This window comes from Netta rufina (assembly GCF_964035555.1).
Source record: "Netta rufina genome assembly, chromosome: 13".
NCBI classification, from domain to species: Eukaryota; Metazoa; Chordata; class Aves; order Anseriformes; family Anatidae; genus Netta; species Netta rufina.
Genome location: NC_140136.1, coordinates 3,498,775 through 3,523,993, shown reverse-complemented (window position 1 = coordinate 3,523,993; position 25,219 = coordinate 3,498,775). Strand labels below are relative to the sequence as shown.

Sequence of the window (25,219 nt, the reverse complement as noted above, 5' to 3'; positions counted from 1 at the left end):
TGCCATACACATCCTCCACCAGTGGGACGTGGGATGTGTGCCCATGCTGGGCTGTCCTAGGAGCATGTGGAGCTTCGATGCACACACAACATCGCCAGTTTCTGTTGTCTTGATGATAACCTCTGGAAGTTACCCTGAAATTAGCAAAGGGTTTGACCTGTAGCGTTGTCATGAAGAACTGCACTCAGATGGCAGTCTGGGGGGGTGTCTAAGAAGGGTCCACTTCTTACCCCTTCTCTGAGGAAGGAGTGCCCTGCCTGCCCTGCTGTTCACCAGTGCAATTTGTTAACTTCCCATCGCCCTGGGCCCTCCTCTGCAAGAAGCAGCCTTACAGCAGCACGCTGCCAGCCGCAGGCCGGGGACTTTTGCCATCAAATCGTTGCAGCCCGGGTCAGACCTGATGTTCACCTTCTTGTCACACACACACGCTGCGTACCTTAGCACCAGCTTCCAAAATAACGCTGCCAAGCGTCCTGCACCCTCTGTAACAAATAACCGTGACACAGAAGCTGCACCACAGGGGCTCAACACCACAGGACCCGGCACCACAGGGACCCGGCACCACAGGGTCCCCGCCGCCATTTCCTCGCTGCTCGGGGGGCGCCTTCCCCGGCAGCCGCCTCCCGCCCGCCCTTCCCCGCCGCGGGGCTGGCGGAGCCGTGGCCCGGCCCCCGTGGCACCTCCCAGCGCCCTGCCCCGAGCCTTCCCCGCCGCCCGTTGCCTCCCTCCGGCCGGCATTTCCTCGGGCGAGCCATGGCCGCGCAGGGCGGCCGGGGGAAGGCGGCAGCCACCGCCGCCGCGGGGGGCTCTGCGGCGGGGCCGCCCGCAGCCTGTGGGGACGCGGCGCTGTGGTAACTCCCCTTCCTCCTCCTTCCCTCCTTCCTTCCCTTTCTCTCCGGGCCGCGGCGGGCGGGGAACGTTGCGGGGACAGCGGCAGGAACGGCCGCAGGGCCGCGGTTTGGGCGGGGAGGCGGCCGGGGAGGGCTGCGGGGAGCGGCCCCCTCAGGAGCGGCCCCCTCAGGAGCTGCCGCCGCCCCCTGGGGCCTGCCTCGCAGCCCCGTTATTTGCGCTCGCCTTCGGTGAGCTGAAACGGCGTGGAAAAAACAAACAAACAAACAAAAAAACAAAACCGCAGCGGATGCAGCTCTGGTGGCTCTGCCTGAGGCCGGGTTAGCTCCTTGTGGGGAGGGGACCGAGGGTTGGGGGCGAGAGGGCACGGAAAGTTGTGGGTGCCCCTGGGTGCCTCAGGGTGCCCCTGGGTGCCCCAGGAGAAGCTGCCCTTCTGGGTCCGGAGCGTGGCACTGTTCACAAAGCAGCGATTTTTGCCTCTGGCAAAGCTGTAGGAGCTAACCCAGGTGTGCCGAGCTGCGGCATCGATATTTCACGCGCTTATCTTCGGTGATAGCCTAGCGCACCCCCAACTTGTTGACACCAACAAACGTCAGTGAAGAGAGGGGTGAGCATCCCTCCGGGAAGGGAAAACACCTGGCTTTTTATGCCGTAACATTTTCAAGCTGCAGTCCGTCATAATCCTTTCTGTTATTTATTCAATATGTTTTTTTAGCACCTTGCAACGATCGGTGCGCTGCTAACAACTTTCTGGCTTTTGTTCTAGAAGTACTGCGGATCAGCCCGGCATGGAGGGAACCCGGCAGACCAGGATTTGTCGCCCACACAAGATAAGTGAATCCTCAAAGGTCTGTGTGTTTTCTTGTTGCATACTGAAAAACAAGTGGCAAAAATAAACAAGAGTGGTGAAAGGTTCGCTGTTAGATGGCCAGTTTTGGAGGAAGGCGAATATTCGGAGCTTTTAAAAGCAGGTGTAAAAACCCTGGTCTACCTGCAGCCGTATTTTTGAAATAAGAAGTTGCTACCTAGTGATTAAAAAAAAAAAAAGCAGCAGCATCTGCTCATCATGACTCATAACTTAAAAAAGAAACCCACATCATCACAGCACAGTATTTTCTCTACACCAAAACTTCAGTCATTAAAAGAGAGGTGTTTATTTTAGGAATTTTACATATTGATACATCTCTTAAAATCAAAGCTAGTTATAGGAGCAAAGCTAGGATTGCTTTTCAGATTTAATCTATGTTTTGTAGAAATCAGGAGCCTTGATCCCATAAGCAGTAGCAATTCTGGTGAACTCAGGATATTCTCTTGGATTTGTGAGGCTAATTTTCTTCGTAAGGGGTCTCTGAAAAATACTGTGGTCCCAATTGGGAATCCACAGAAGGCCATCATAAGTGACCCTTCATCCAGAATTAGGGTGATGGCCTGAGCTTTATAAAATGTTAATATCAGCAGTAATTGTGATGTTCACTTTATTTCATACCAGTGACACCTGCTCTTCAGCTCTAGTGTGAGCACTAGGTTACAGGTGCTGCAAAGAACGAACCTGGTGCTACCAAGAGTTGCTAGAATAGCTGAGTTTCAGTGCCAGTATCTGTCTTATCAAAGTTGAATGAGACAGATCTCCTTTTCTTCTGCTTCCCTGGGAGCAGTGGTACTGCATTAACAATCTGAAAGAAATTGGATCTTTGAATCCAAAAGAAGTTAAAATTTTAAAAGCAATAATAATAAATGATAAAAGGTAAACAGAACTAATTGTTAAAAGCATCCCTAGCAGTATAGTCTTTCCCTGAGTGCTGCTCCTGTCTGCCATTTAAGTGGTTTATTCTGAATGTTAATAGTAATTCATCACATTAAAAATTAATTAACTTGACAGCATTGTTTTATTTTCTTGCTAAGACAGCAGCTGTCACTATCTGTTAAACTTAGAGTTACTAGATAATACTGAAGCTGTTCTACGGAGTATAAATAGCTTGAGAAAGCTGTTTGTGTTTAATATAAAAATTGTCTTGGTTTTGGAATGTGCAGCTATCAGCTTATGTTATTTGCTCGCTGAACGAAGGAACGTGCTAAGTGGCTGAAATATGCTAATGTATTCCGAGTCCATCCAGTGCCATGCGTAGTCTTAAGCTTGATTTCTGAAGTAGCAGCAGTTCTGCATGGCAACAAGGATTTGAGGAGTACAAGTTGTTATATGTATTTGTGGTCAGGATTATGCTGCTGACTCCACAGCCGGTTAGGTAAACAGGGATCTCTGGCAGCTCTTCGGGCTGGTGTAATCTTGTTATGCACGATGGTGGTATCAGGGGATATTAGAGAGAGATCAGCCACTTACAAGGACAAGAGGGAAGATGTTTTAGGTTTAATATAATGACTTTGCCCTATGAGTCAGGCTTGGAATAGGGTGCTATGAGATGTCAGTTAGTGTCTGTTGTCCTCTCCTTTATCGCAGTTGCCACAAACGTATGGTTTGTCCTCTGCCACGTTTATTCATCTTCCCATCTCCTCCACTCATGGTCTCTGCTTGGGCTACTGTGTGGCATCTTCATTTCTCAAGCTAAGAAAAATGAAGATAAAAACTTCACAGTCCTTAAAACCCATACTTTTCTCTGTTACTTCTCTCTGGCAAGTTTATTATTCAGTGGAGGCTACTTTGTTGTCTATGCCCTAGATGCCATTTTAATTTCAGAGCATATGATGAGGCAGACGAAAGAGTTTTGGCCCAGGAAACTTAAAATTATTGAAGCCTCTTCAGTTGTATCGGTTTAACTCTGTGTACTTGCGTGTACAAAGTTAGGCCAGCAGAAGGCTTTTTGGCAGCTTGGTCTCCATTGTTTAAAAAAGAGCATAAGCAAAACTAAAGAGAAGCCACTTGGATATCACAGTAAGAGCACCCATTTGGGAAGCTACATCTGATAAAACTTCCTTTCTAGTCGGCGTCTAAACAGAGAAGCAGGCAGAGGCCCAGATGCATGCTGCACTTCCTCCTGACCCGAAGTGTCAACAAATACAGTGTGATTATTAAGTGGCCCTGCAGTTTTCCAGTTTGGTGGAAAATGCAAATTCCTGTGTAAATGTTAAGTAGTTTTTTTGTTGTTTTTGGGGTGGGGAACAGGACTAGCTTTAAGGTGAGAAAGCATAAGCTCTCAGGGAACAATCATGTCCTCTGCAGGTCCTTTCTGAGCCTGCCAGGTGTACAAAGGGCTGGTTTTTTTCTACAAATTCAGAACCTGATCCTCAAAGTAAATGAACAGGCTCAGTTTTGTTATGGAAGCCTGCTTCTGTAATGCATCGTGTTGTGGAAGCTTGTCTTGCTGAATGGAAATGTTTCTGCACTGGCTGAACCTTCTCTGTTGCAGCACATTTGGTTATTAATTTGGGTCTGATCGTTGGCAGACTGCCTGGCAGTATACTACCAGCTGCTAAAAGGCAGACGTGGGAGGTCAGGCTCTCAAAATTGGTATTAGCTCTGGGTGATTGGCTGCCATCGTGTCTGGACAGTGGTGAGCTGTGCACGTTAATCCTGGTTATCTGGTTGTATAAAAGTACAATTACCAAATTATTAAACCCAGAGTGTGTATCTAGAGTGAGGTTGCGTGCAGGGGAAAAAAAAATTGGCTCTAGGACTTGAACTTTTCTCATCCAGGTGGGTAGAGAAGTTGTCTCACCATGATTTAACCAAGCCATTAATGGCTTAGCCAGACAGAAATCATCGTGTGCTTTCTGCTCAGGAAGCTGGGAATGCCAAGGATATTTAGGACTTCTAAAGCAGTAAGGGAGGAGCAGCAGTCTGGGAAAGGAAAGGCTGAATGTCTGGGAGGCTTGAAGAGACCTCAGGCCATCTGTGTGTCTGTTTCCAGTACGGATATGGACTGAGGCCCCTTTTCGGGGTGTTACTTCTAGGAGTGCAGTCTGAAGGTATAGAACTGGGCAAGATTCAGAGTCCTACAACCAGAGCTGTTTAAAGCCACTGTTGGTACAATATAAAGGTGTGCTTCCTTTCCACCCCCTTTGGTTTCTTCTGCATGTTCTTACAGGCTCTGCAACTCTGTCTGTTTTGGATTTGGTAATTAAAGTTATGTATTTGCATTTAACTTAACCTGGCTTTTAGTAGGAGAGATCACAAGGTAACTGACTGTACCATAGAGCATTCCATTCCCTCTGTAGGATGGTCCTAAAAACAGTGTCACTTGACATGCTGTAGTGAACAGCCCCTTCAGTAAATGCTGTGCAGGACATTCAAGGGGTAACAGGACGTCTCCCTTTTGTTGGTTCTTAAGGCTGGTAACATGAGTCTGTGAGAAAGGAGGGACCACTGGCTGCCTCAGAAGCTCCATGGCACGTACAGAGCTAGAGGGAAGAATGCCTGGACCAGAATGGTCCCAGAAGGGCACTCAACAGACGGATTCCAAAGGCATTTTCCCTTGTCTTTAAAAGAAAAATATTTAGTTGCATTTGTTAAAACAAAAACTACCTTGGCTTCTGGAAGCGCGTAGTAGTCTTATGGGGATAAGTCGTCCACATGTGTGGCTTAGCACATAAATAAACAGCTATTATTTCTGAATGCAGTGTGTGTGTCTGGAATAATATGGAAAGCAAGAGAGGACTTTTACCATAACGAGTTCACCAATGCACAGTTCTGAAAAGATTTAGGAGGGGGTAGCTGTCAAGAAAGCACTAACGTGGGCTGAATGAAAACTTGGCGTGTTGCTCTGCGTGTGTCTCCCACTCCAGATACTTAGCAAGCAGCTTAGTTGTGAAGAAGTCATTTGGGGGACAAGAAAGAAAGGAAATGTCAGCAAGATGTCTGAGAGACAATGAGTGGAAGAGTTTCAGAAAACTCGGCCTGTATAAATCATCAGGGAGGAGGTTTGGATTCAGCGTGGTGGAGGAAGTAGGAGTGAATTATATCAAAAATGGGTAGTAGGAAGTGGGAAGATTCTGCTTAGGCTGTTCAAAGTACAGGTGAGGAGCTTGGGCTGGTAATATGTTGTGTGCCAATTGCTTCAAATCAGAATTTGTTATTTGTGTACAACATAAATAACTTTTTCTTCTGTTTGAATATATCTAAGGGGAAAATGCTTTGCAAACACTGATTTTTATCTTGGTGAAGACAACGTGTGGTACTCCTGTGTGTTTATTCCAGGTGTACAGATGGGACGACCACTCTAGTCTGGTCCTTCAGAGTCTGAATGAGCAGAGGCACCGAGGCCTCTTCTGCGATATTGTCCTCGTGGTGGATGAGCAGAGGGTCCCTGCCCATCGGAACCTCCTCGCTGTTTGCAGTGACTACTTCAACTCCATGTTCACCATTGGCATGCGAGAAGCCCATCAAAAAGAAGTTGAGCTCTTTGGAGCCTCTTACATCGGTCTGAAGGCAGTGGTGGACTTCCTTTATGGCAGCGAGCTCTCTTTAGACGGTGGCAACATCGATTACGTGCTGGAAACAGCTCACCTGCTGCAGATCTGGAAGGTGGTCGACTTCTGCTGCGAGTACCTTGAGAACGAAGTCAGCGAGGAGAACTACCTGTACCTGCAGGAGCTCGCCTCTATCTACAACCTGAAGCGCCTTGACTCCTACATCGATTCCTTCATCCTGCAGAACTTCGGCACGCTGTCCTTCACCCCGGACTTCCTGCAGAACATTTCCCTGCAGAAATTGTGCCAGTACCTGGACAGCAGCAACGTGCAGCAGGAGTGTGAGCATGACTTGCTGCAGGCTGCCTTGCAGTGGCTTACCCAGTACCCGGAAAGGGAGAACGAGGCTTACCAGGTTCTGGATAACATCCACTTCCCCTTGATACCTAAAAGCGATCTCCTCCACCGCGTCAAGCCCGCCGTGTGCTCTCTCCTTCCCAAAGAAGCAAACTGTGAGGGGTTTATAGAGGAGGCAGTGAACTACCACAACAACGTCACCGCTCAGCCAGTGCTGCAAAACAAGCGGACGGCTCTGCGGACCTGCGAGGAGAGGCTGCTCTTTGTGGGCGGGGAGGTTTCTGAGCGGTGCCTGGAACTGAGTGACGATACCTGCTTCCTGGATGTGCGAAAGGGGCAGTGGGTAGCAGAGACCCCTCTCCCAGCCAGGAGAAGTCACCACTGCGTTGCAGTCCTGGGAGGCTTCATCTTCATAGCCGGGGGCAGCTTTTCAAGGGACAACGGAGGGGATGCAGCTTCAAATCTCCTTTATAGGTATGATCCCCGCTGTAACCAGTGGATAAAGGTGAGACTTAAGCTGTATTATTTCTCTGCCTAAAGTTGTTGATGTTTAGGGTGTTTTCTTCCTTTTTGATGGAAGGGAAGGGCTGGCGTGTAGGTATAGCTAACGGGCAGCAACACTTGCAAACAGAAAATTGAGTTACCTAAGTGGAGAAGCAGCTACTTGAATCTCTTGTGGGGATGCTTAAGTTATGCACGCAGCACGAGAGTTTGGGAGAGATTTTCAGCATCACTTGGGAAGTGGGCATCTGAACTGTAAAACTCCTGGCCAACCTCCACCTGCAACCCTTTAAATTACTTCTGGGAATAGTGCTAATGTGAACCTGGAGGTGATTGTTTAGTTCATCTTTCCCAAGCAGTAGCTTACATAATTAAATCAAAAATGGGTCTAATGCAAAAAGAAAATGTCTCTGACATTTGTGAAGCGTCTCTGTGCTCTGTCTTAGAACAGGTTATTCACTTACCACTTACAGTCCTGCCGTAAAACCCTGCAGCCCGTGCAGGACCTGTAAAATATTATATTGTTCCTACGTTTCCAGCCAATCATCCTATGCCGTTCAGTTGTGGTTTTGATTGCTTCCAATGTACATTACTTGCCAAGTTTTGGAAGGTGGTCTGTGTAACGCTGAGACATTTATAGAGTGTCCTGGCTCTCAGATGCTTTCTCTTGTCCCCTTTTTTGACAAGGGGTGCTATGAAGCATGCTTCTGCAGGAAAAACAACAGTATTTTGTGAATATGATAGATAAAAACGAGTAGCTCAAATAATAAACAGGAAGAAGCAACTATCCTATCCTCAGACATGAATATACATCAAGTCAGCTTGCTTTCCAGATGCTTGAAGATGTCAACATGTTGTTTTTTGACAGGTGGCCTCCATGAGACAGCGTCGTGTAGATTTCTACCTGGGAGCCATTGGCGACATGCTGGTAGCTGTTGGTGGCAGGAATGAAAATGGGGCGCTTTCTTCTGTGGAGACCTACAGCCCCCAGAAGGATTCGTGGTCCTACATAGCAGGCTTGCCGAGGTAACGGGGGCATTTGGAAAGGTGTTTGAGAACTGGCAGTGGCGGGAGCTCGGTGACTTAGCTGATGAATGGGTATCCTTCGGAGGGAAGTAAGGAGAAATGTTGTCAGCATCGTGTTATCAGCAAGTAACAAACCGTATCAGCAGGGGTTATTTGAGCAGCCATCTCTTCCAGGCAGTGCGCTTCGTGTCAGCTTGACTGGGTTTAATTTCTGTCCTGAGGTACATCTGAAGGATGGAACGGAAGAGACCTTGAAATTTCTCCATGCTGTTCTCAAAATATTTTCCCTGAGGTCACTCGGAGTTGTGTCTTTTCAGAGGCACTGTTGAGATGGTGATCCAAGGCTTTTGTAATTTATTTGGCCTTGCGTTGTCACCTCGGTGTGATCGTTATTCTGTAAGGTGTTTTTGTCTGTTTGGCTGCTTAGGTTGGCTTTTGCAAGTGAATCCTGTTTACCTGTCTTGCAAATACCACATAACCCCAGCAAATGTGCCCTGTCCAAAAATGCAGTCAGGGTTAAAACGTAGCTGCTCTGCTTCTGAGAGGCTTTGGTACTGCAGCTCCTGCTGTAAGTGACAGCAGCCCGGGATATTGCTCCTATCTTGAATCAACATCTGAGTGGTAAAAATGGTGTGACAGAGTTCCATGTGCAAACAGCTCTTCAGATTCTGTAATATTTTAATCTTGAAAATGACAGGGGCATTGGCTATACGGATGGTATTTGCATCATGCCTGCAACTTCAGCAGCACTGCTTGCTTTCTTGTCAGGATCGCTGACGAGATGCTTGCAGTGTGATTTTGGAGTTCGGAGCTTTTTCCCTCGTTCCCTTAGCTGCAGAGCCACAGGCAGCCAGTGAGGGCACAGAAGCCTGCTGCCCAGTTCTATTTTGGGCAGGTGCTGCAATGCGAGGCTGAGCCAGGCTAACAGCTGGGCTCGAGTGCTCTTAAGAAGCAGGATGCTTTTTCTTTCTGCTCACACAGGCAGATCTAACAGTCGAGGCTAAACGCCACGCTCTTTCCAGGGAAGCTGTGTATGACAGAATCTTTTGTTCCTAAGCCCTTCTGTTAATTGGGATGGGCTGCAAGAGCCTGGTAACAACTCACGGAAATTGTAGCACAGCTTTTTTGGTAGCATTTTCAAAGAAATGTGGATGTGACCTGACTGATTTCTATGTTGCTAGAAAAAACACTCACTTTAGAACAGGTAAGGATATCTTTTTCCCAGTGTATAAATGGTCCTGGGGAAGCTCGTGTGGCTGGCCCGAGCTGGCCAGGCTGCTGGCTGTCTGAAAAGGGGCAGTCTCACCTCTGTGTTCCTTCCAAAATCTTGGTGTTGGCTTTGGGAATTTTGCAGCTGCAGCAGTTATAAATGAACTTTGCTTTCTTGGGGTGTGAATTTTTCATGAAATTGCCCAGCTGATCCACTCAGATTGGCAAAAGTTCCCCTGCATAGACCCCACTTATGTTGGATCACCTGACTTAAACTGCAGAGCTAGGCTGTAGTACAGCAACTATTTTTAATTACTGCTGCATCCCAAAGAAATGGTTTTGTGTCCTCTCTTCCTGCCTGCTCTGTCTGGGTCCTGTGCTCAGTCCCCTGTGCCAGCTCAGGTGTTTGTGCAGCTGCACAGGGAACTGTTTGGTTTCCCAATTTCCCATGTAGCAGCTCTCTTGCATGTTAATATGGCTTAAGTTAGATTTTAATGGACACTTAGAGAGGGCTGAAAATCTAAATGTACTCTCCTGTTTGAGAGTTTTTCTGTCAGGCAATACAATGTTAGCAACCACTGCTCTTCTACACAGCAGGAATAAAGTGGCAAGAACTTCATGCAGGTTGCAAAAGGCAAAAATCAGCATAAAGGTGAGCAACAAAAAAGAAGCGTTTCGAAACAGAAAGACAAGCAAATGCTGCTGGAGCTCGGAGAGGTGTGGCTGGCTGCTGGAAGGGGTCTGGGCAGTCCTTTGCTGATTAACTTCAGCTGTATTTTCTGAGAGCTGTGAAAGGATGAGAGAGAATTCTGTGCTCTGCTCAAGATTGGAGAAAACACGCTGGTTTTGCTTCTGGGTGCTGCTGTCTTCCCTTCAGCACGTTCTCAATATGATTTCTCTTTTCCTTCCCATCATATGATTTTGTTCCTCAATTATTTTTTTTTTAACCCAAAGGACATCTTGGTGAGGGACTTTTAATAAGGGCATATAGTGATAGGACAGGGGTAATGACTTTAAGCTGAAAGAGGGTAGATTTAGGTTAGGTATTAGGAAGAAACTCTTTACTCTGAGGGTGGTGAGGCTCAGGCTACCCAGAAGCAGTGGCTGCCCCAGCCCTGGCAGCGCCCAAGGCCAGGCTGGATGAAGTTTGGGCAGCCTGGGCTGGGGCAGGGATCCCTGCCCGTGATAGAGGGGTAGAACTGAGGATCTTTAAGGTCCCTTCCAACCCAAACCATTCTGTGATCTTCCCCAGCTGAGATCTAAGTGAGTCTTTTCTCCTTGCATAGAGGAACTTAGGGGTTCCAGTCCTCTGCATCCCAATTGTCTGATCAGGCAACACGTCTTTATACAGCCTTTTGGTTTCCTGCGTTCTTCTGTCATCTTCCCTTTGAAGAGAACATGTGCAGCTTTTTGTCCTCTTAGGTGCATGGCCACCAGAAGCAGGCACCCTGCCCGCGGCTCTGGATATTTTTTTCTCTGGCTGTGCTAAGCCAAGGAGTAGTTTTCCAGGCAGTTGCTGGAGCAAAAGGCTCCTGTTAAGTCATTCTAGGGAGTTGTCTTACATAGTTTGGTTTGAGCTGCATGGTGTTGGACTCTCAGAGGTTACGTTTGTTAAAGATTCTACTCTGAGCATGCAGAAAAGGTTTAATGATTTTTTTCCAAGGGTTATAGCTTGCCTTGGGTGGGAAGATTCTCAGGGGAACAGTGATGGTTGCAGCCTTGACACAGAGCGCTCCTGTCCACTGCCTGATTCTGCATCCACGGAGCTGTACACAGGAACAGAAATGCTCATCTGAGGAAGAGCTTTTCAGGCTCTTTTTCTCCCTCTTTTCTTCCTCCCTGCCCTGACAGGGCCAAAATACCATGTTGTTTCCCTGACCAAATTCTTGGAAGGAGCTGAGCTGTTGGGACTGAAGCGGTGCTGTCTTACCGGAGAGGAAAGCACGGCATCTTGGGGCAGATGCTTAACGTGGAAAACTTTAGCTAAGCCAACTCAACGACACACACAGTCCAAGTCTGCTACAAGTGAGACCTGGTCGAAGTCTGCTAAAAGTGTTTTGCTCATTAGGGCCTTGGCTGTGCAATACTTTTCCCATTCTTAGGAGACGTCCTCTCTTTTTTAGCCACTTTCCCAGGCTCGTTGGGAGCAGTTGCTGCCGTAGTTTCTAGCCCGGAAGGGAACAGCAGTGAGTCCAGGTTTGGCTGAACAGAAGTTTGTGCAACGTATTCTTGAGCAGACCTTGAAAAAGCCTGCTGCAGACATCAGTGAAATTAATGGAGTGGCCCTAGGTGAAAGTTTGGCAGAACAACTGACGGCAGCTGCGTAAGGAAATGTGTTGCAGCAGGTTAACAAACGATGGTATCTGCTCTGCTAGTCGTGTCACGAATAATCTCGCTGGGTTGCAACAGGTGGACATCGAGATTCTGAGCAACCCCGGCTTGCCAGGACTTTGCTTGGAACTGGGGATTCCCAAAGCTTTATCGGGCTGGGCCACGTGTGTGGCGTTTCTTCTGCTTAAGAAAATAAATCCCAGATACTCTGGGGCTCACTGAATGGTGTCCCTGTGACAGAAGCTGTAATTTTTGCAGCATTGTGTCTGGGAAAGTAATTCAAAATTGGCAGTTGACTCTAATAGATATTCTGAACTGAAACCTCATTCTCCTTAATGCCTTTATCTAGTATTTTTTTTGGCCACTCCTGTAGCTGCTGCTGCCAAAATGCTCCTTGCTTTCTGTCAGTGGGTTTCTGGACCCGTGGTATTGACACATCCTGTTCTGTTGCAGGTTTGGAAATGCTGCTGTTCAAACCACAGGGCTTATCTAGAGGATTCTTACTGATTTTTTTTCAATTTGCACACTATATTTTGTGCAGTTTTCTGTTAACATGAAGCCAGCTATGTGCAGCTGTGGATGGGCTTTTCAGAAATGAGGCTGAGTGAAACACCTCTCGCCTGTTTCACCAGGTGATCTCCCTGTATTGGAAAACAACAACTTGATGGGCAATTTTGTGCTCCAGATATGATTGCCTCTTTCCAATTGCTGTCATAGCTATTGCTGTTTGCTGGACATACCCATTGATTGAGGGGGAAAAAGAAAAGCATCGGGGCTTTTTCTGAGGCTGTTTATGCTAGGCTGCTTGTGCTTGAGAGGGAGTGCCTATTGCTTGCTTATGTGGAGAGAATTCTCTTTCCTGGTAGCGAAGGAAAATATTTAGTCTACTTCTCTAAATGTCACTGGAGTTTTTCATAACTTATGCTTTATGTTGGTGGTGGGAGTGGTTTTTGTTGTTATTTTTGCTTGTTTTCAAGCGTTGTCCATCCTTACTTCCCAGATAAGTACTCTACCTTTTAAGACCCCTTGCTGTGTACATAAAGAAGCAAAGACAACCTGCCTGTGTGCCTCTGGAGGTTTATGCTCCCAGTTCTCATCCCTAAGGGACCACAAACAAGGTAGAGCAGCATCTCTCTACGCTACACCTGCCACAGCATTTCTGGCAGGTGCCAAAACAGGCAGGCACGTGCTCAGGGAATTTCACGTCAAACAGGCACACCAGGCATGAGTTACATTCTTCCACGGGTAGGCAGATTGCAAGCTGTGGAATTTCTGAGTTGCCTTTTTGGTTAAGATTTCATAACTATGCCTTAGTCCTTTTAGTTTTTTTTTTTGTTGTTTTTTTTTTTTTTTTTTTTTTTTTTTGTTTTTTGTTTTTTGTTTTTTCCATTTTCTGAGTGGCTAAGAAGCAGCATAAGTTGTCTCTTCAAGGTCTCCAGGGATGGTGCTCAGCCCCTGTAGCTGCAATGCCTGTCCTGGCCACTCAGCATTCTTAGGCCAAGTGTGTCAAGGTTTTTTTCTGTTTCTTGTAGCAGGAGCTTGTTAAAATATCTGATTCAGACACTGGTCAGGGATCAGAAGCCTTGGTAGGCATACAGGATAATAAACATCTTAGCTTTTCTCAGAAGTATCATGCTTTCAGGGTAAATGTGGGTTTTCTTTCTATTCCACCTTTTCTCCTGGCACAAAAGTGCTTGGCACTTCTTTGTTGAAGCAGCTATGATACAGTTTGTGTAGCTGAGATGAACTATTACAGTACAAAATGAAAACAGCTTAAGGTTCTATCCACATTGAGTTTTGAGCGTGTTCAGGCACAGTTCAAAAGCATTCCAGGCTCTAGTAATGCTAACATAGGTTTCTCTGCCATAGAGGTTGAGTTGTTGAATCCTTGACTACAAAGGATGGTAGCAGAGGCTCAGGAGCGCAGCATGAAGTGTATGTTGCGCTGCAGCCCTGTGGGTATTAAATTGTTTGGGCTCTTTGTGTCAATGTGTGAGCCAGTTTGCTGTGGCTGGTGCTATTCCTTTTAAAAAGGAGAAAAAAAGGCATGTGCAGGAAGGGTATCTTCAAGGAGGCCAAGGTTGTTCCTTCCCTTAGTGTTCCAAGAGCTCAAAAGGTCTCAGTCAGAAATATCCTAGTGTGAAGTTAACAGCCGCAACAATTAGGTTTGTAGTGCCTTTATTATATATCGAAGAGGTTTTCTCTCTGCCCTGTGGAAACGGCGTGCATGAAGTTGGCTTCTGCCATCTCATTTTGTCTTATTTGAAATGTGATCTCTGCTTGAAGTCTGTTCCTTTGTCATGGGGTGACCAGAGAAGTTATCACCTGTGTAGCAGAAGTGGTAGAGCAAGTGGATGGCACACAAAAAGGACACTGTGTGTATCATGACCGTAAATACCTGGTGCTGTGAACACTGGTGGGCAAGAAACACGATTCATGACCCTTGAAGCTGTGAAAGGGGACGGCAACAGTGGTTTTGTTGCTGTTTTTTCTTGGTTAATGGCTACCGGTAAGTCTGAGAGGTGTCATGATTATTTCCTCTTTCTGTCATAGAACCCCTTGCTGAGATGTGGATTTTTTCCTCTCTGGCACTCTCAGACTGATCCAACCCAAGCACTGGAGCAGGAAAATGGGAGTGGAGGCCGTGGCACCTCCGGGTTACCTCTGTTCTGTGACACACTGCAGAGGATGTGCCTTAAAAACTGGTTGTCATACCTTAGCTCTCTGTAGCGACCAGGTATGAAGAGGATGCCTTAAAAAGTGGTTGTCAAACCTTCACACTCTGCAGAGCAGCATGAAGCAGTGTGAATAAGAGTAGTTACTGGGTAACTAAGCAGCTTAGGAATTCTTCTGTCTGTAGTTACTGTTTATTTCTCTTCTTTAGTACCAGTCCTTGTTGAATGCTCGTGTATTTGGATGAAATCCACCAGCACTAAGTCAGATTGTTTCTGTTGCCTGTCCCAGGTTTACCTACGGCCACGCCGGCACAGTCTACAAGGAATTTGTGTACATTTCGGGAGGCCACGACTACCAGATTGGCCCCTACAGAAAAAATCTCCTGTGTTACGATTACCGCACGGATGTTTGGGAGGAGAAGAGGCCGATGATCACCGCCCGGGGCTGGCACAGCATGTGCACCTTGCAGGACAGCATCTACTCCATCGGTGGCAGCGATGACAACATAGAAACCATGGCCCGTTTTGACATCTTGAGCGTGGAGTCCTACAGCCCGCAGTGTAACCAGTGGACCAGAGTTGCTCCTCTGCTGCAAGCTAACAGTGAGTCGGGGGTGGCTGTTTGGGAAGGCAAAATTTATATACTTGGAGGCTACAGCTGGGAAGAAACGGTCTTCTCCAAGACGGTCCAGGTTTATGATAAGGAGAAAAATAAGTGGTACAAAGGAACTGATCTACCCAAAGCGATCGCTGGTGTGTCCGCGTGCGTCTGTGCGTTGAAACCCAAAACAGAGGACAAAAAGAAAAAGACAAAAACAAAAAAGCATCAAGATCGAGGAAGATGACTACTTCTGGATAACCACCCTTTGGTGGTGGACCCCGAAAGAACCTTGTATTTATCATTTCTTTCTAACCTTGATTCTTTATTCTTCTTTTTAAATGGGGGGGTGGGAGGGGAAGACATCTTCTGAAGCCTCAGATATGTACAGTTGAATGTGCTTTTTGGATTAAGCTCATGTTTAAGGCAAAAAAAAAACAAGAAAAACCAAAAAGTCCCTCCTACTGTATAAGGGATGGCATGGCAAAAGAGGTTATGCTGATCTCCTGAATGTTAAGGATTAGGCTTTTACATCTGTGGTTCATGGCATTTCCACACACGTCATATTATCTTGACATTTTTAAAATAAGATTGAATCTTTTGGCTGAGATGATAATGTCAAGGGTGAGGAGGGGCAGAGTAGTAAGCGATCGGTTGGAAGTTACAGAGCGTTTCAAAGGAACTTGGAAGGAACTGCTCTGAAAAAATGAAACATCTTTGATGTTGTAAGTCTTGAATTTTTGTAACATTAAAGTCCATTTCCAATACGTCCTTGAGTTGTTAGTATCAGATTTCTGGAACATGTGAGTGTTCAAAGGAAATATTCTTCAGGTGAATGCAGGTCAGATCAGCTCAGAGCACAAGAAACTCCACTGTGCTCTTAAGATCAAGAGGGTCTTATTTATTGTGTGGCCAGAGAATAGCTGGGGCTGATTTGGGCTGGGACTGATAGTGTGGTGAGCTTTGAAATCTAGGGGGCAACGTGACTTTTGTATCCCTCGTTGCAACACTTTCCGTATCTAGACACAATAGTGAGAATTTTTTAGGCTTTAAAATGTGCCCTGGAAAGAGGGAGAGGAACCCCTTTAAAGAAGTTGAAACAAGATTTGAGGATGTGGATGGAAACAGCATGGTTTGCTTTGAGCTTCAAAGCAGACGGAACCGATAGAGCTCGCTATGAGTTTGGGGTTTGCTTTTAACGGGGTACAGAGGGTAGGGAAATGGCAGGAGGATTCTTTAGCTAAGTGTGATGCAAGAGTATGTCCTTCCCCAGCCCTGCCCAGCTGTACAAGCTGGGATTTGCTTCATTTAACTTGGACCTCGCAGAGGTCACAGCTGCTAGCCAGTGGGAGCAGGAGCCCGTACTGGACTTGTCTGCTGTCAAGCAGCAGATTAACCAGGATGATTAATTGGGGCTCAGCAATCCTGAGGAAGAGCAACTCACTTTCTACCTGAGCTAGTCGCTCCTGCTTTCCTCCTTTTTCAAATTCAGATTGGCTTCTCATGAGAGTAGCCTTTTCTAATGGGTTTTGTGGGAACCCCAGGCCATCAGGTATACGACAGAGCCCTTCCCAGCGAGGTGGGTTCCAAAGGAAGAAATCTAAAATATGCTCGGGACCATGCTTGGGATCCAGACAGCAGGACCAAACTAAAATCTGCTAGATCCTGTGTCACACTATCCTCTGCATACCAAGTAAAGAGATTTCTGCCCCAAGTGTTGGTTCACCCTCTACAAACACAGCTGATTCTGCTGCAGATATTAAAATTCCCCGACTGTCTGGCCAGCTTGCAGGCATTCACCCTGGGGCGTTTTACAAACGCACGTCTTGTTCACAACGAGTCAATCACCAGCAATCTGATACAACCACTTCAGTTACTGTAATAATGCCAGGCCACAGATTTAAGATTCCCCCTTCCCCAAAATAAGTTTTTAGAAAGTTTTTAAAAACTTTTATACTTTTTTATAACGCATTTTGCTAACTCCAGTCTCTTGTTTGCCATATATTATATTATTTACTACAGAGGCTACCGCTCCATTCTTGTGGCCCCGTTGTTGCTGTCAGGAACTCCTAATTTGACGGATCTTTTAGTCTTTGTGTAGTTGGTTGGGATGTAGTGCAGCTGTTAGAGCAGCATTTGCATTCCCAGCATTGTCAGGCAGTCAGCTATAATTGTAACTAGCGGACGGCCTCTGCACTGACAGCCCAGCTCGCCAGACACGCTAATAAACACGGTTTATTTTCAGCTATTGGGGATCTGCTGAGTGGTTTGATTTAAAGTTCTGCTGGGGAACAATTGATTGTAGTTATTCCTTATTTTCTCAGTCCTTCTTGCACTTCTCTCCTGCGCGCCATAGCCCCGTATTTCACATTTGCCCCTTTTTCCACCTGGTGTACATACGGCTGATACCTTGCTAATATCCTGCTACCCTCCCAATTTTTTTTTTTTAAGGTTGTATTTTTCTTTTTTATTTTGGCAACTATTTACCTCATTAATTGGAAAACACTAAGAGAACATTTTTGCACTTACCATCATTTGAACCTCTTGTAATGCAGAGAAGTCTCACGTTGCAAGAACCTATTTGTGTTGGAAGAGGTACCTCTGAACAAACTTCAAGTGCAAGGAAGTCACAGGTGTCTTCTTCAGTGCTAAGAAATGATTTAAAAAAAGAGTTGAAATGAATTTTGGGAAACTCCTTAAGTTTTTTTTTTTTTTAAAAAAAGCTGAAGGAATTGGTCTCATTTGCATTAATGGATTTGTTTTAAAGCTTTTGTACACTGCATGAGGTAATTGATATTCATTTTTTTAATCCTAAAAATTAAAATTGAAAAAAAAAATTTGGTTATGACAAACTCGTTAACGAGTTGTTTTTTGTTTGTTTTTTTTATATCTGAAATCCTTGCTATGTTGACTGACAGCTACTTAACTTTTTGGGACATTTTCATGTGTAAGTATAAAACAAATTTCAAAGACTCACTTTGTTTTTATTAATGGGTTACTTGTTACTATATTTCCTCCTTCCCTCCCTACCCCCTTTTCATTAAATGTGTTTATGTATTACATTAATGCTTGGAACAAATAAATCCAGTTTAGAATATTATATTCATCACTGCCTGATTTGTGTATTAATTTAACTGATGTCTTCCTTATTGAGAAATTGGAAAGAAGTAATTTTATAATTATTTTAGGTGGCATTGATCATGATGGAAATGTTACAAAAGGCAGAAGCTAAACATAGCGATTTTCAAGGGTTTAATGGGGAGTAGGTAAACACAGTTAGGACTTCATAATATGAAACTTAATCACACAGGCAAAATATAACCTCAGTTCTCAACAAAGTAAGCTTCATTTTTCACAGTCCAGTTATCATCCTTCCAAAACCAAAGGCTATGTGAGTGTGTGACATCTCTGCCATTATTAGAGGCCACCAGGGTATCGTACCTGTTGTTGCTGTAAGCTTTTTTCCATTATTTAAGCAACAGATGATTGCCATTTGCACCTCCGAGTCCCGGGGCAGTGAGCACTGCCAAAAGCCCCCTCTGGGTGCCCCGGCCATGGCTCAGCATCGCTCACAGGGCAGCGGCATGTTAGGCAGCAGCAGGTCCAAAACAGCTTCATGAAATCAGGGTGCTGCAATTTAGCAAAAACAAAAGGGAGGAGAGGTGTGAGGGTTGTCTGCTTCGACTCTCACAGCCCAGACAGGCCTGTCTGGGAGCAGTGAGGGTGAAGGGAACAGGGAGCAGGCGCCTCCCTCCGCTCTCTGCACTTAAAGGGTCAGCCCAGCACCTGTGCATTCCTCAGCCCTCATCCCCATGCTTCGTACAGTGCTTTGCTTCTTGTCAGGAAGCGCAGCTCTCTTCCTGCCCTGGGGAGAAATAGCTGCTGCTCTACCTCATTTCCAAAAAGGCTCCTGCTGCCAAATTCTGCGGAAAGCTCGTTTTACCTGACACAGCTCCCAATAACTGCAGCTCCTCTCGTCCCACACTCGCACCGTGCGTGCGCCTTGGCATCGGCACGTCGGGGAGCTGCGCCTCTACCGCTAGCGTTAGATAACCCAAATCCCTTGAGACGCCCCGAGGAAAAATTACACCACAGCGTGAGATGCGGTTGTTTTGAAGGCTTGAGAAAGAAGCAGGAAATATTTTTGTTTTCAGGTTGAAGTCTTAAATTAAGAATAATGGGCCTGAGTGTCTGCCTTTTCTCTGTGAGAGATCAGACCGCTTTCTTCCAGACGCTGGTGGTTTCTGTGTGCTCCTCAGGATTCAGTATTCTTGAGTGACAGCAAAGGGTCTCACCTCTAGAGAATTTAGAGGAAGAAATTAGCCTTTAGTACTGTTTCAGAGAAGTGCTTTAACTCGCAGAAAAAAATCTGGATTCCAATTGTGATTCTTAACTTGCTGATACATCCTAAAGATCTCAGCAGTAAGTTTCAATGGGAAAAGGTGGCACAACCAATCTTGCATGTTATTTTGTTTCAGAGCTGATTATGGCTTCATGAACTTAGAGCTTCGGGTTGTCTTTGGACCCTGTGGTCAGTGCAGGTGCGCCCCCAGCCCGGGTGGCAATGCAAGTTCGAGTGTACACAAGCTCCAGCTCCTTACGGTTCCTTCTCCCTTCTGGCAACTCCCCGACTGATGAGAGACGCAGCCCAGTAGCAGGTTTCTGATACCAAATGTTTTATTTAGCATTGCATGGCCTTTCTCTGAAGCTCTGGATAGCTTTGGGAGAAAAATACCAAAATACACCTTTGTTTTTTATCATGACGAGTTAGTTCAGTGACAACAGAATGTGAACGGAAGGTGAGAGAGACTTGCAGGTTCTTTTGAGATTGCAGCCCTGAAATGTACAGTTGCATGAGAGATGGCTCATGTTTGAGATAAGGTTGGAAAAGGCACAGATAATTCAGCCAAAGGGTCTGCGCAGATAATTGAAACACAAAGTATGTGGAGTCAAGCATCCACATGATCTATTAGAGACCTGTCCAGGCTTGAAATTTGTTGCAGGCTAACTTGAACTAGTTCACACTAAAGTGCCTTCCGTCAACAAATTAAACATATTTTTCACAGCTTTTCAGAAAGTTTAGGAATAGAGAGTCGGGTTTTCGTTAATCTATTTTGGAATAAAATACCTCCTATCGGTGTCCTGTGCTGCTCCACCTGTACAACCGTTCCAGCTGCTCCCTTGACTTCCTTTGGTAAATCCAGGATGCCTGGTGCTGGCCTGTGCAGTTTAGGTCACGGAAAGGTCAGAGCTTACGATCGTTCAGCACAGGTTTCAGCTCTGAAAGTCTGAGGCTTTGGGAAAAGCCCCGGGAGCAACTATCCAGCAGAACACTGTCCGCTGTGCAAGCAGCTGTCCAAGAGGGATTTCACAACGAGGACCTAAGCAAGTCTTAGACACGACTGCTTCTTTTAAGTGCTTTATGGTGTGTGTCTGGATAGATGGAACTAAAAGAGCTTCCTTCCCTATGCTGTTTCTGTGCCACTGCAGGCACGAAGCTGGTACCAGTACGGTCCCTTAGACTCCTGATGCTTTACTATTTCTGATTTTTCTTTAAACACACAGCAGCCACCCCAGCTTTGTGTCTTAGTCCCCTCAACACATTGTGTTGATTTTTTTTTTTTAATTTCCAGTTGAATCCTATTACCAGAATAACTGGAGGAATAGCAAAGCCTTTATTGTACCTAGAAACTACTGGGATGAAAGCTCTCGATCTCCAAAGGAAAGTCTCTAGAGCTTCTAAAGCTCTTAGCACTACAGGGGAGCTTTACATGGACATCAGTCAACCTTCCACAGCGATCAACTAGCTCATGCAGCACTCCAGGAAGATGTTCAGTCCCTGAAAGAATGGATGTGCGGGTCCCATCAGGTGCTTCAGTGTAGAGAAGTCAGATGTGCAAATCCTTCACCTCCTGGGCACTGTCATGTGCACAGGTCTTTTGATCCTGTGAAGTCATGAGGAGTAAGGAATGGGAGGATAAGCCATTCCCAAGCATTTACGGTAGGGTAAGAACAATTCCAGCAGTTAGTGAGAGGAAGGCGACCTGGAGTACTTTATTCAGGTCTCCAGCTAATGTTAGATGATTCTTTCTGATTTACACAGCCATAGCCTTCATTTGTTCTTGATAATGCAGAACTGAGGATGAAACTCTTTGCAGGTAGAAATTTCTTTCTAAGCATGCTATTACCATAGAGCTTACAAAACTTACATTATTACAAAACATCGTGGTGAAGTTGTAACAGTCTTTACAATGAAACTCTACTAAGACAGGATAAAATTGAAGGTGTTTTAGATGTTGCTGAAGTGTGAGACAGCAACATCCTTTCTGCCCACGGGTTGGTTTCCATCATCAGCTATGGCTTTCAGCAGTACTGGTATGTGAAGTAACTGGTTTCCAGATGGGAAGCTCTATGTGTGTTTGTATTTTCAGCCATTTGAAAGGGCAACCTTTCCAGCAAAAAGTCGGTTTACTTAAGCAGTGTTGTGGGCAGAGGGAAATTTTGCCTTCAGCTGGATGAGCTGCTTAAGGGTTTTCACTCCATTATTTACCTTGTAAATTAGACTCTAGAAGGGAGAGAGGGTTTCAGATATTTGAAATGCTGTATGCAAAAACCCTATACATTTCTCTCCCTTTTTTGTTTTTCTATTTTAATATTAAACAGCCATTTTCACTGCCGGTTCTCTGCCTTAGGACAGAAGAGCAACACTTGCTAGAAACAAAAGAAAGGGAGTGGCAGCAGGGTGTGTCGACTAAAAGGCCAGAAGCCGATACAGAAAATCATCTACTGCTCCTCACATTACTGTCACGAGCACAGACGAAGTGTTGCAGTTCATAAAATGAAAGGCAAATGTCCTTATCCGATAACGTGGCGGGTGAAGTCTTTGTGTTTCCAGTGAACCTCCTCTTTGAGCTGCCAAACTCACAAAGTTACTCCCTTTTCTTCTCTTCAACTTTCAGGCACGCTAAATTTCTTCCTAATGCTTCCTCCCCAACTGAAGCAGACTTTTGCAGGATCCTGCAATTTAAGGAAAAAATTATGGAGCGTATCAGTGATTAATTCGATGGGCCTGGGGGGTTCAGCATCCACTCATGACTCAGCCCTCCCAAAATCATGAGATTGGCTTAGTCACTTATTTTTACTTTCTTTCCCCAAACACGTGCTGCCCTCATTTCCCTTCTCGCTACTCGGGAGCAAGGCTTTTCGCTGCCAGATCCCTCGGCCCTTGCATCTTCTAGTGGTGGCTGCCTCCAGCCTACCTGCTGGGGTGACATCATGCACGTGGCCTTTGGCAAGAACCCCAGTGGGTTACAGATCATAGAACCATAGAATTGTAGAATCACAGATTCATTAGGGTTGGAAAAGACCTCTGAGATCATCTGCCCCAACCATCCGCCTACTACCAACAGCACCCACTGAGCCATGTACCCCGTGGGGCAGCCCGGCAGCTCACATCCCCATGGTTTTTCAGCAGCAGGGTGGCGGAGGACCCTGCTGCCTCTCTTGGGTCACCTAGCAGGGATGGATGTTGGCTCCTTCCCACACGGAGATGAGCTGAGGGCTGCCCATGAGGGGCTCACCCCTCATGAGGGGCTCATCCCCTCATGGCCACTCGCCTCACAGCCGCTCTAAAACACTCCAGAGCAGGATAAGAACCTTTGTAGCATCCCCCCACCGCCTCAACCTGCCTCTCGCCATCCCCCTACCCCCAAAACGTCCATCAGGCAGCTTCCTTCCCCCCTAAAACCCCCAAACACCTCCAGCACTCCCCTCCTCCATCCCCTCCCTCCCTCCATCCCCCTCAGGGCCGCCCCCTCCCTCCGCAGGCGCAGAGGCGCCACCACCCCCCCCTCCCCTCCCCTTCCCTCCCGCCCCGCCACAGGAGCCGCTGCGCACGCGCAGTGCGCGCCGCCCGCCCGCCCGCTGCGTGCGGAGCGAGAAGATGGCGGCGGCGGGGGCAGCGGCGTGAGGCGCACGGCGGACGCCGAGCTCCCCGGGGGCGCCATGGCGCTCAACAGCGCCCAGGTGAGCTCAGCGCGGCCCTCCGGGGCAGGCCGAGGAGGTTTCCGTCCTTTCCTCTGGTTTTCCGTAAAGGAGAGCGGGCCCGGCCCCGCGAGCGGGGAGCGTGGCGGCCGAGGAGTAGGCCCGCGGTGATTGTGCAGCTTGGCGGGGGCGCTGCTGGGGGGGGGGGTCCCGCCGCCACCGCCCGGCCCCGCTGAGGGGAGCTCGGGGGAAGGGCTGCGGGGGGCCCTGAGGGGGAAGGAGAGGAAGGGGCGGCCTGAGGGAGCCCCCGGGGAGGGGTCGGAGAGGCTGCTGGGCCCCTCCAGGAGCCAGCGGAGGGCTGGAAGGGATTTGGGGCGGGATTTGGGGTGGGGAGGGGGGCGCCGGGAGCCGCTCCGGGATGGGAAGGGAACAAGGGGGCGGTGAAGGGGGCCGGGAAGGAATCCCCCTCCCACCTCCCCCCTCCTCCAGGCACGGCTCTCGGCCGAGCTGCGCCCATCGGGGTGCAAAGGGCCGGGTGTCGCAAGATCGAGGCGTGGGGACGCGGGCACAGAGGCCCCAACCCCGGCCCCGGCCCCAGCCCCAGCTGGGCGGGGAGCGCCCGGCCCCGGCCCTATTCCCAGCCTCAGCCCCGTGTGCTCGAGGCACGGCGGTGGCTCAATGGGTTAAGTTCAGAGTGGCCTTTGTAAGGGTTTTCTTCTTTTTTTTTTTTTTTTTCGCTCCCCAAACGCTTCGTAGTGGAAAGGCTAGGCAGGATCTGCGGTGTGCATTTGCAAAACTTGATGCAACTTTGGTTTTAGTAAAAAATAAAGTTTAGGAAACTTGGGGTTAAAAAATAGTTTTGCTAACAAATAGTGTACTCTCTGGTGGGAAAAAAAAAAACAAAAAGAAAATTGTTTTAAACAAGGTGATGTGCTATCCTGTACTCTGTTTCTTCCAAAGGGTGATTAAGGCGCACACGTAATAAAGGTGCGTGTTAGCGGTGCTATGATTTTTCCTTAAAGAAAAGTTTGTGATTGGTGAAAACCGACCTGATATTTCTTGTCCCATGGGATTTTTTTGTGCTTGAGAGAGAGCAGGACCTGGTTTTGTTGATGCGGATGTTCACAGTGCAGTTGTATTTCAGGAGTTTGTTTCAGATTTAGTCATGTAGTCTGGGATTACAATATTTGGCATCCTTTAATTTTTATTTCAAAGTGGAGGAAACTCGGTTTTGCACATCGACTGCTCTAATTGATGATGTAGAGAACGTGGTATATAACAAAAAGATGTCGTGTCAAAGAGCAAAAAAGATGTCGTGTCAAAGAGCAAAAGCTCTTTGACTCTCTCCTTTCCCTTCTAGTACTAGACAGCAGCACATGCAGTCTGTTTGATAAGGCTGAGTTTTTCATTGCAGCTTTTGTCTTGATTTAGAAGAATAAAGGCAATTTCTGTGTCCGTACTTAATTAAGTTGCTGTACCTTGGAATGAAAAAGTAAAGAGTTCAGCTGATGATCTAGTTTATGGTGAAGCACTGCAAAGCTGTAATTAAAAGTAGGCTGTACATTCATCTTTAGTTGTAACTTGCTGTATGTACTCTTTTAAATCAAACCATAGGTAAAGATAGATAGTTACATCTTGTGAGGATTCAATTTATGTATAATTCAGGAAATGGATCTGGAAGATATCTTACAGTTAGTGTTTTGTTTGTGTTATTGAGCACAGCATCTTTTTTCTTTGTTTCATTATCTTTTTTTCCTAATTCAAACGATTTATTTAAGTGTTTTCTGGGATTCATACGAATTCCTATTCTAGAGTAATACAGTGCTGTACTGCTGCATTGAGGTAGCAATATTTTGGACTCTGCCAGATGGAGAACCTGGAGATAAAGGGAAATTACATCTCTAAACTTTTATTTTAGGGTGGTAGTATTGAAGAACAGTAGAAAAATTAAAGTGTTCTGATATAGTTGTAAATTCTGAGCTCAAGAGTAACTAATGTTGTTGTTATGTTTGTCACAATGCTGGCTTCTAGGCGGAACACAGAGGTTTGCTGTACGGCTGTGATTTGATAACAGGCATTTTTTGTCCCATGGGAGAAAGTCTTCTAGGAAGCTGTGCTCTTCTAAACAGTTAAAATGCATCGTCGGATTTCTGCCGGCTCGTGGATTCACGTAGCAGTGTGCAGAAATACTTCATCACTCAGTTTGCGTGTTGCAATGAATGAGTCGAGGAACATGACCATACTGCGTATTTTCAAAGGGGGGATTAATTTTGGATGGCCGGCTGGTCAGCAAGCACACGAGTAGGTGGTGACACAGTTCAGATAACAC

The 25,219-nt window shown here is 46.6% G+C and overlaps 2 protein-coding genes across 2 annotated transcripts in view; both read left to right on the top strand.

The window, feature by feature from the left end:
* Positions 1–727: 727 nt before the first annotated feature.
* On the top strand, positions 728–15,154 carry KLHL36 (kelch like family member 36; the record flags this gene model as incomplete). The annotated part of the gene is made up of 5 exons (XM_084294662.1): positions 728–851; positions 1,616–1,697; positions 5,999–7,072; positions 7,937–8,094; positions 14,599–15,154. Exons 2-5 carry the CDS (start codon positions 1,638–1,640, stop codon positions 15,152–15,154), a joined length of 1,848 nt encoding a protein of 615 aa, XP_084150788.1. The 5' UTR covers positions 728–851; positions 1,616–1,637.
* A 7,667-nt stretch (positions 15,155–22,821) lies between these two features.
* The window catches only part of USP10 (ubiquitin specific peptidase 10), a 50,174-nt gene continuing 47,776 nt past the window's right edge, over positions 22,822–25,219 (top strand). Inside the window, exon 1 of the mRNA XM_084294772.1 lies at positions 22,822–22,932. Within this exon, the coding sequence (XP_084150898.1) occupies positions 22,912–22,932 (21 nt within the window). The 5' untranslated portion in view covers positions 22,822–22,911. The remainder of the gene's footprint in view (positions 22,933–25,219) is intronic.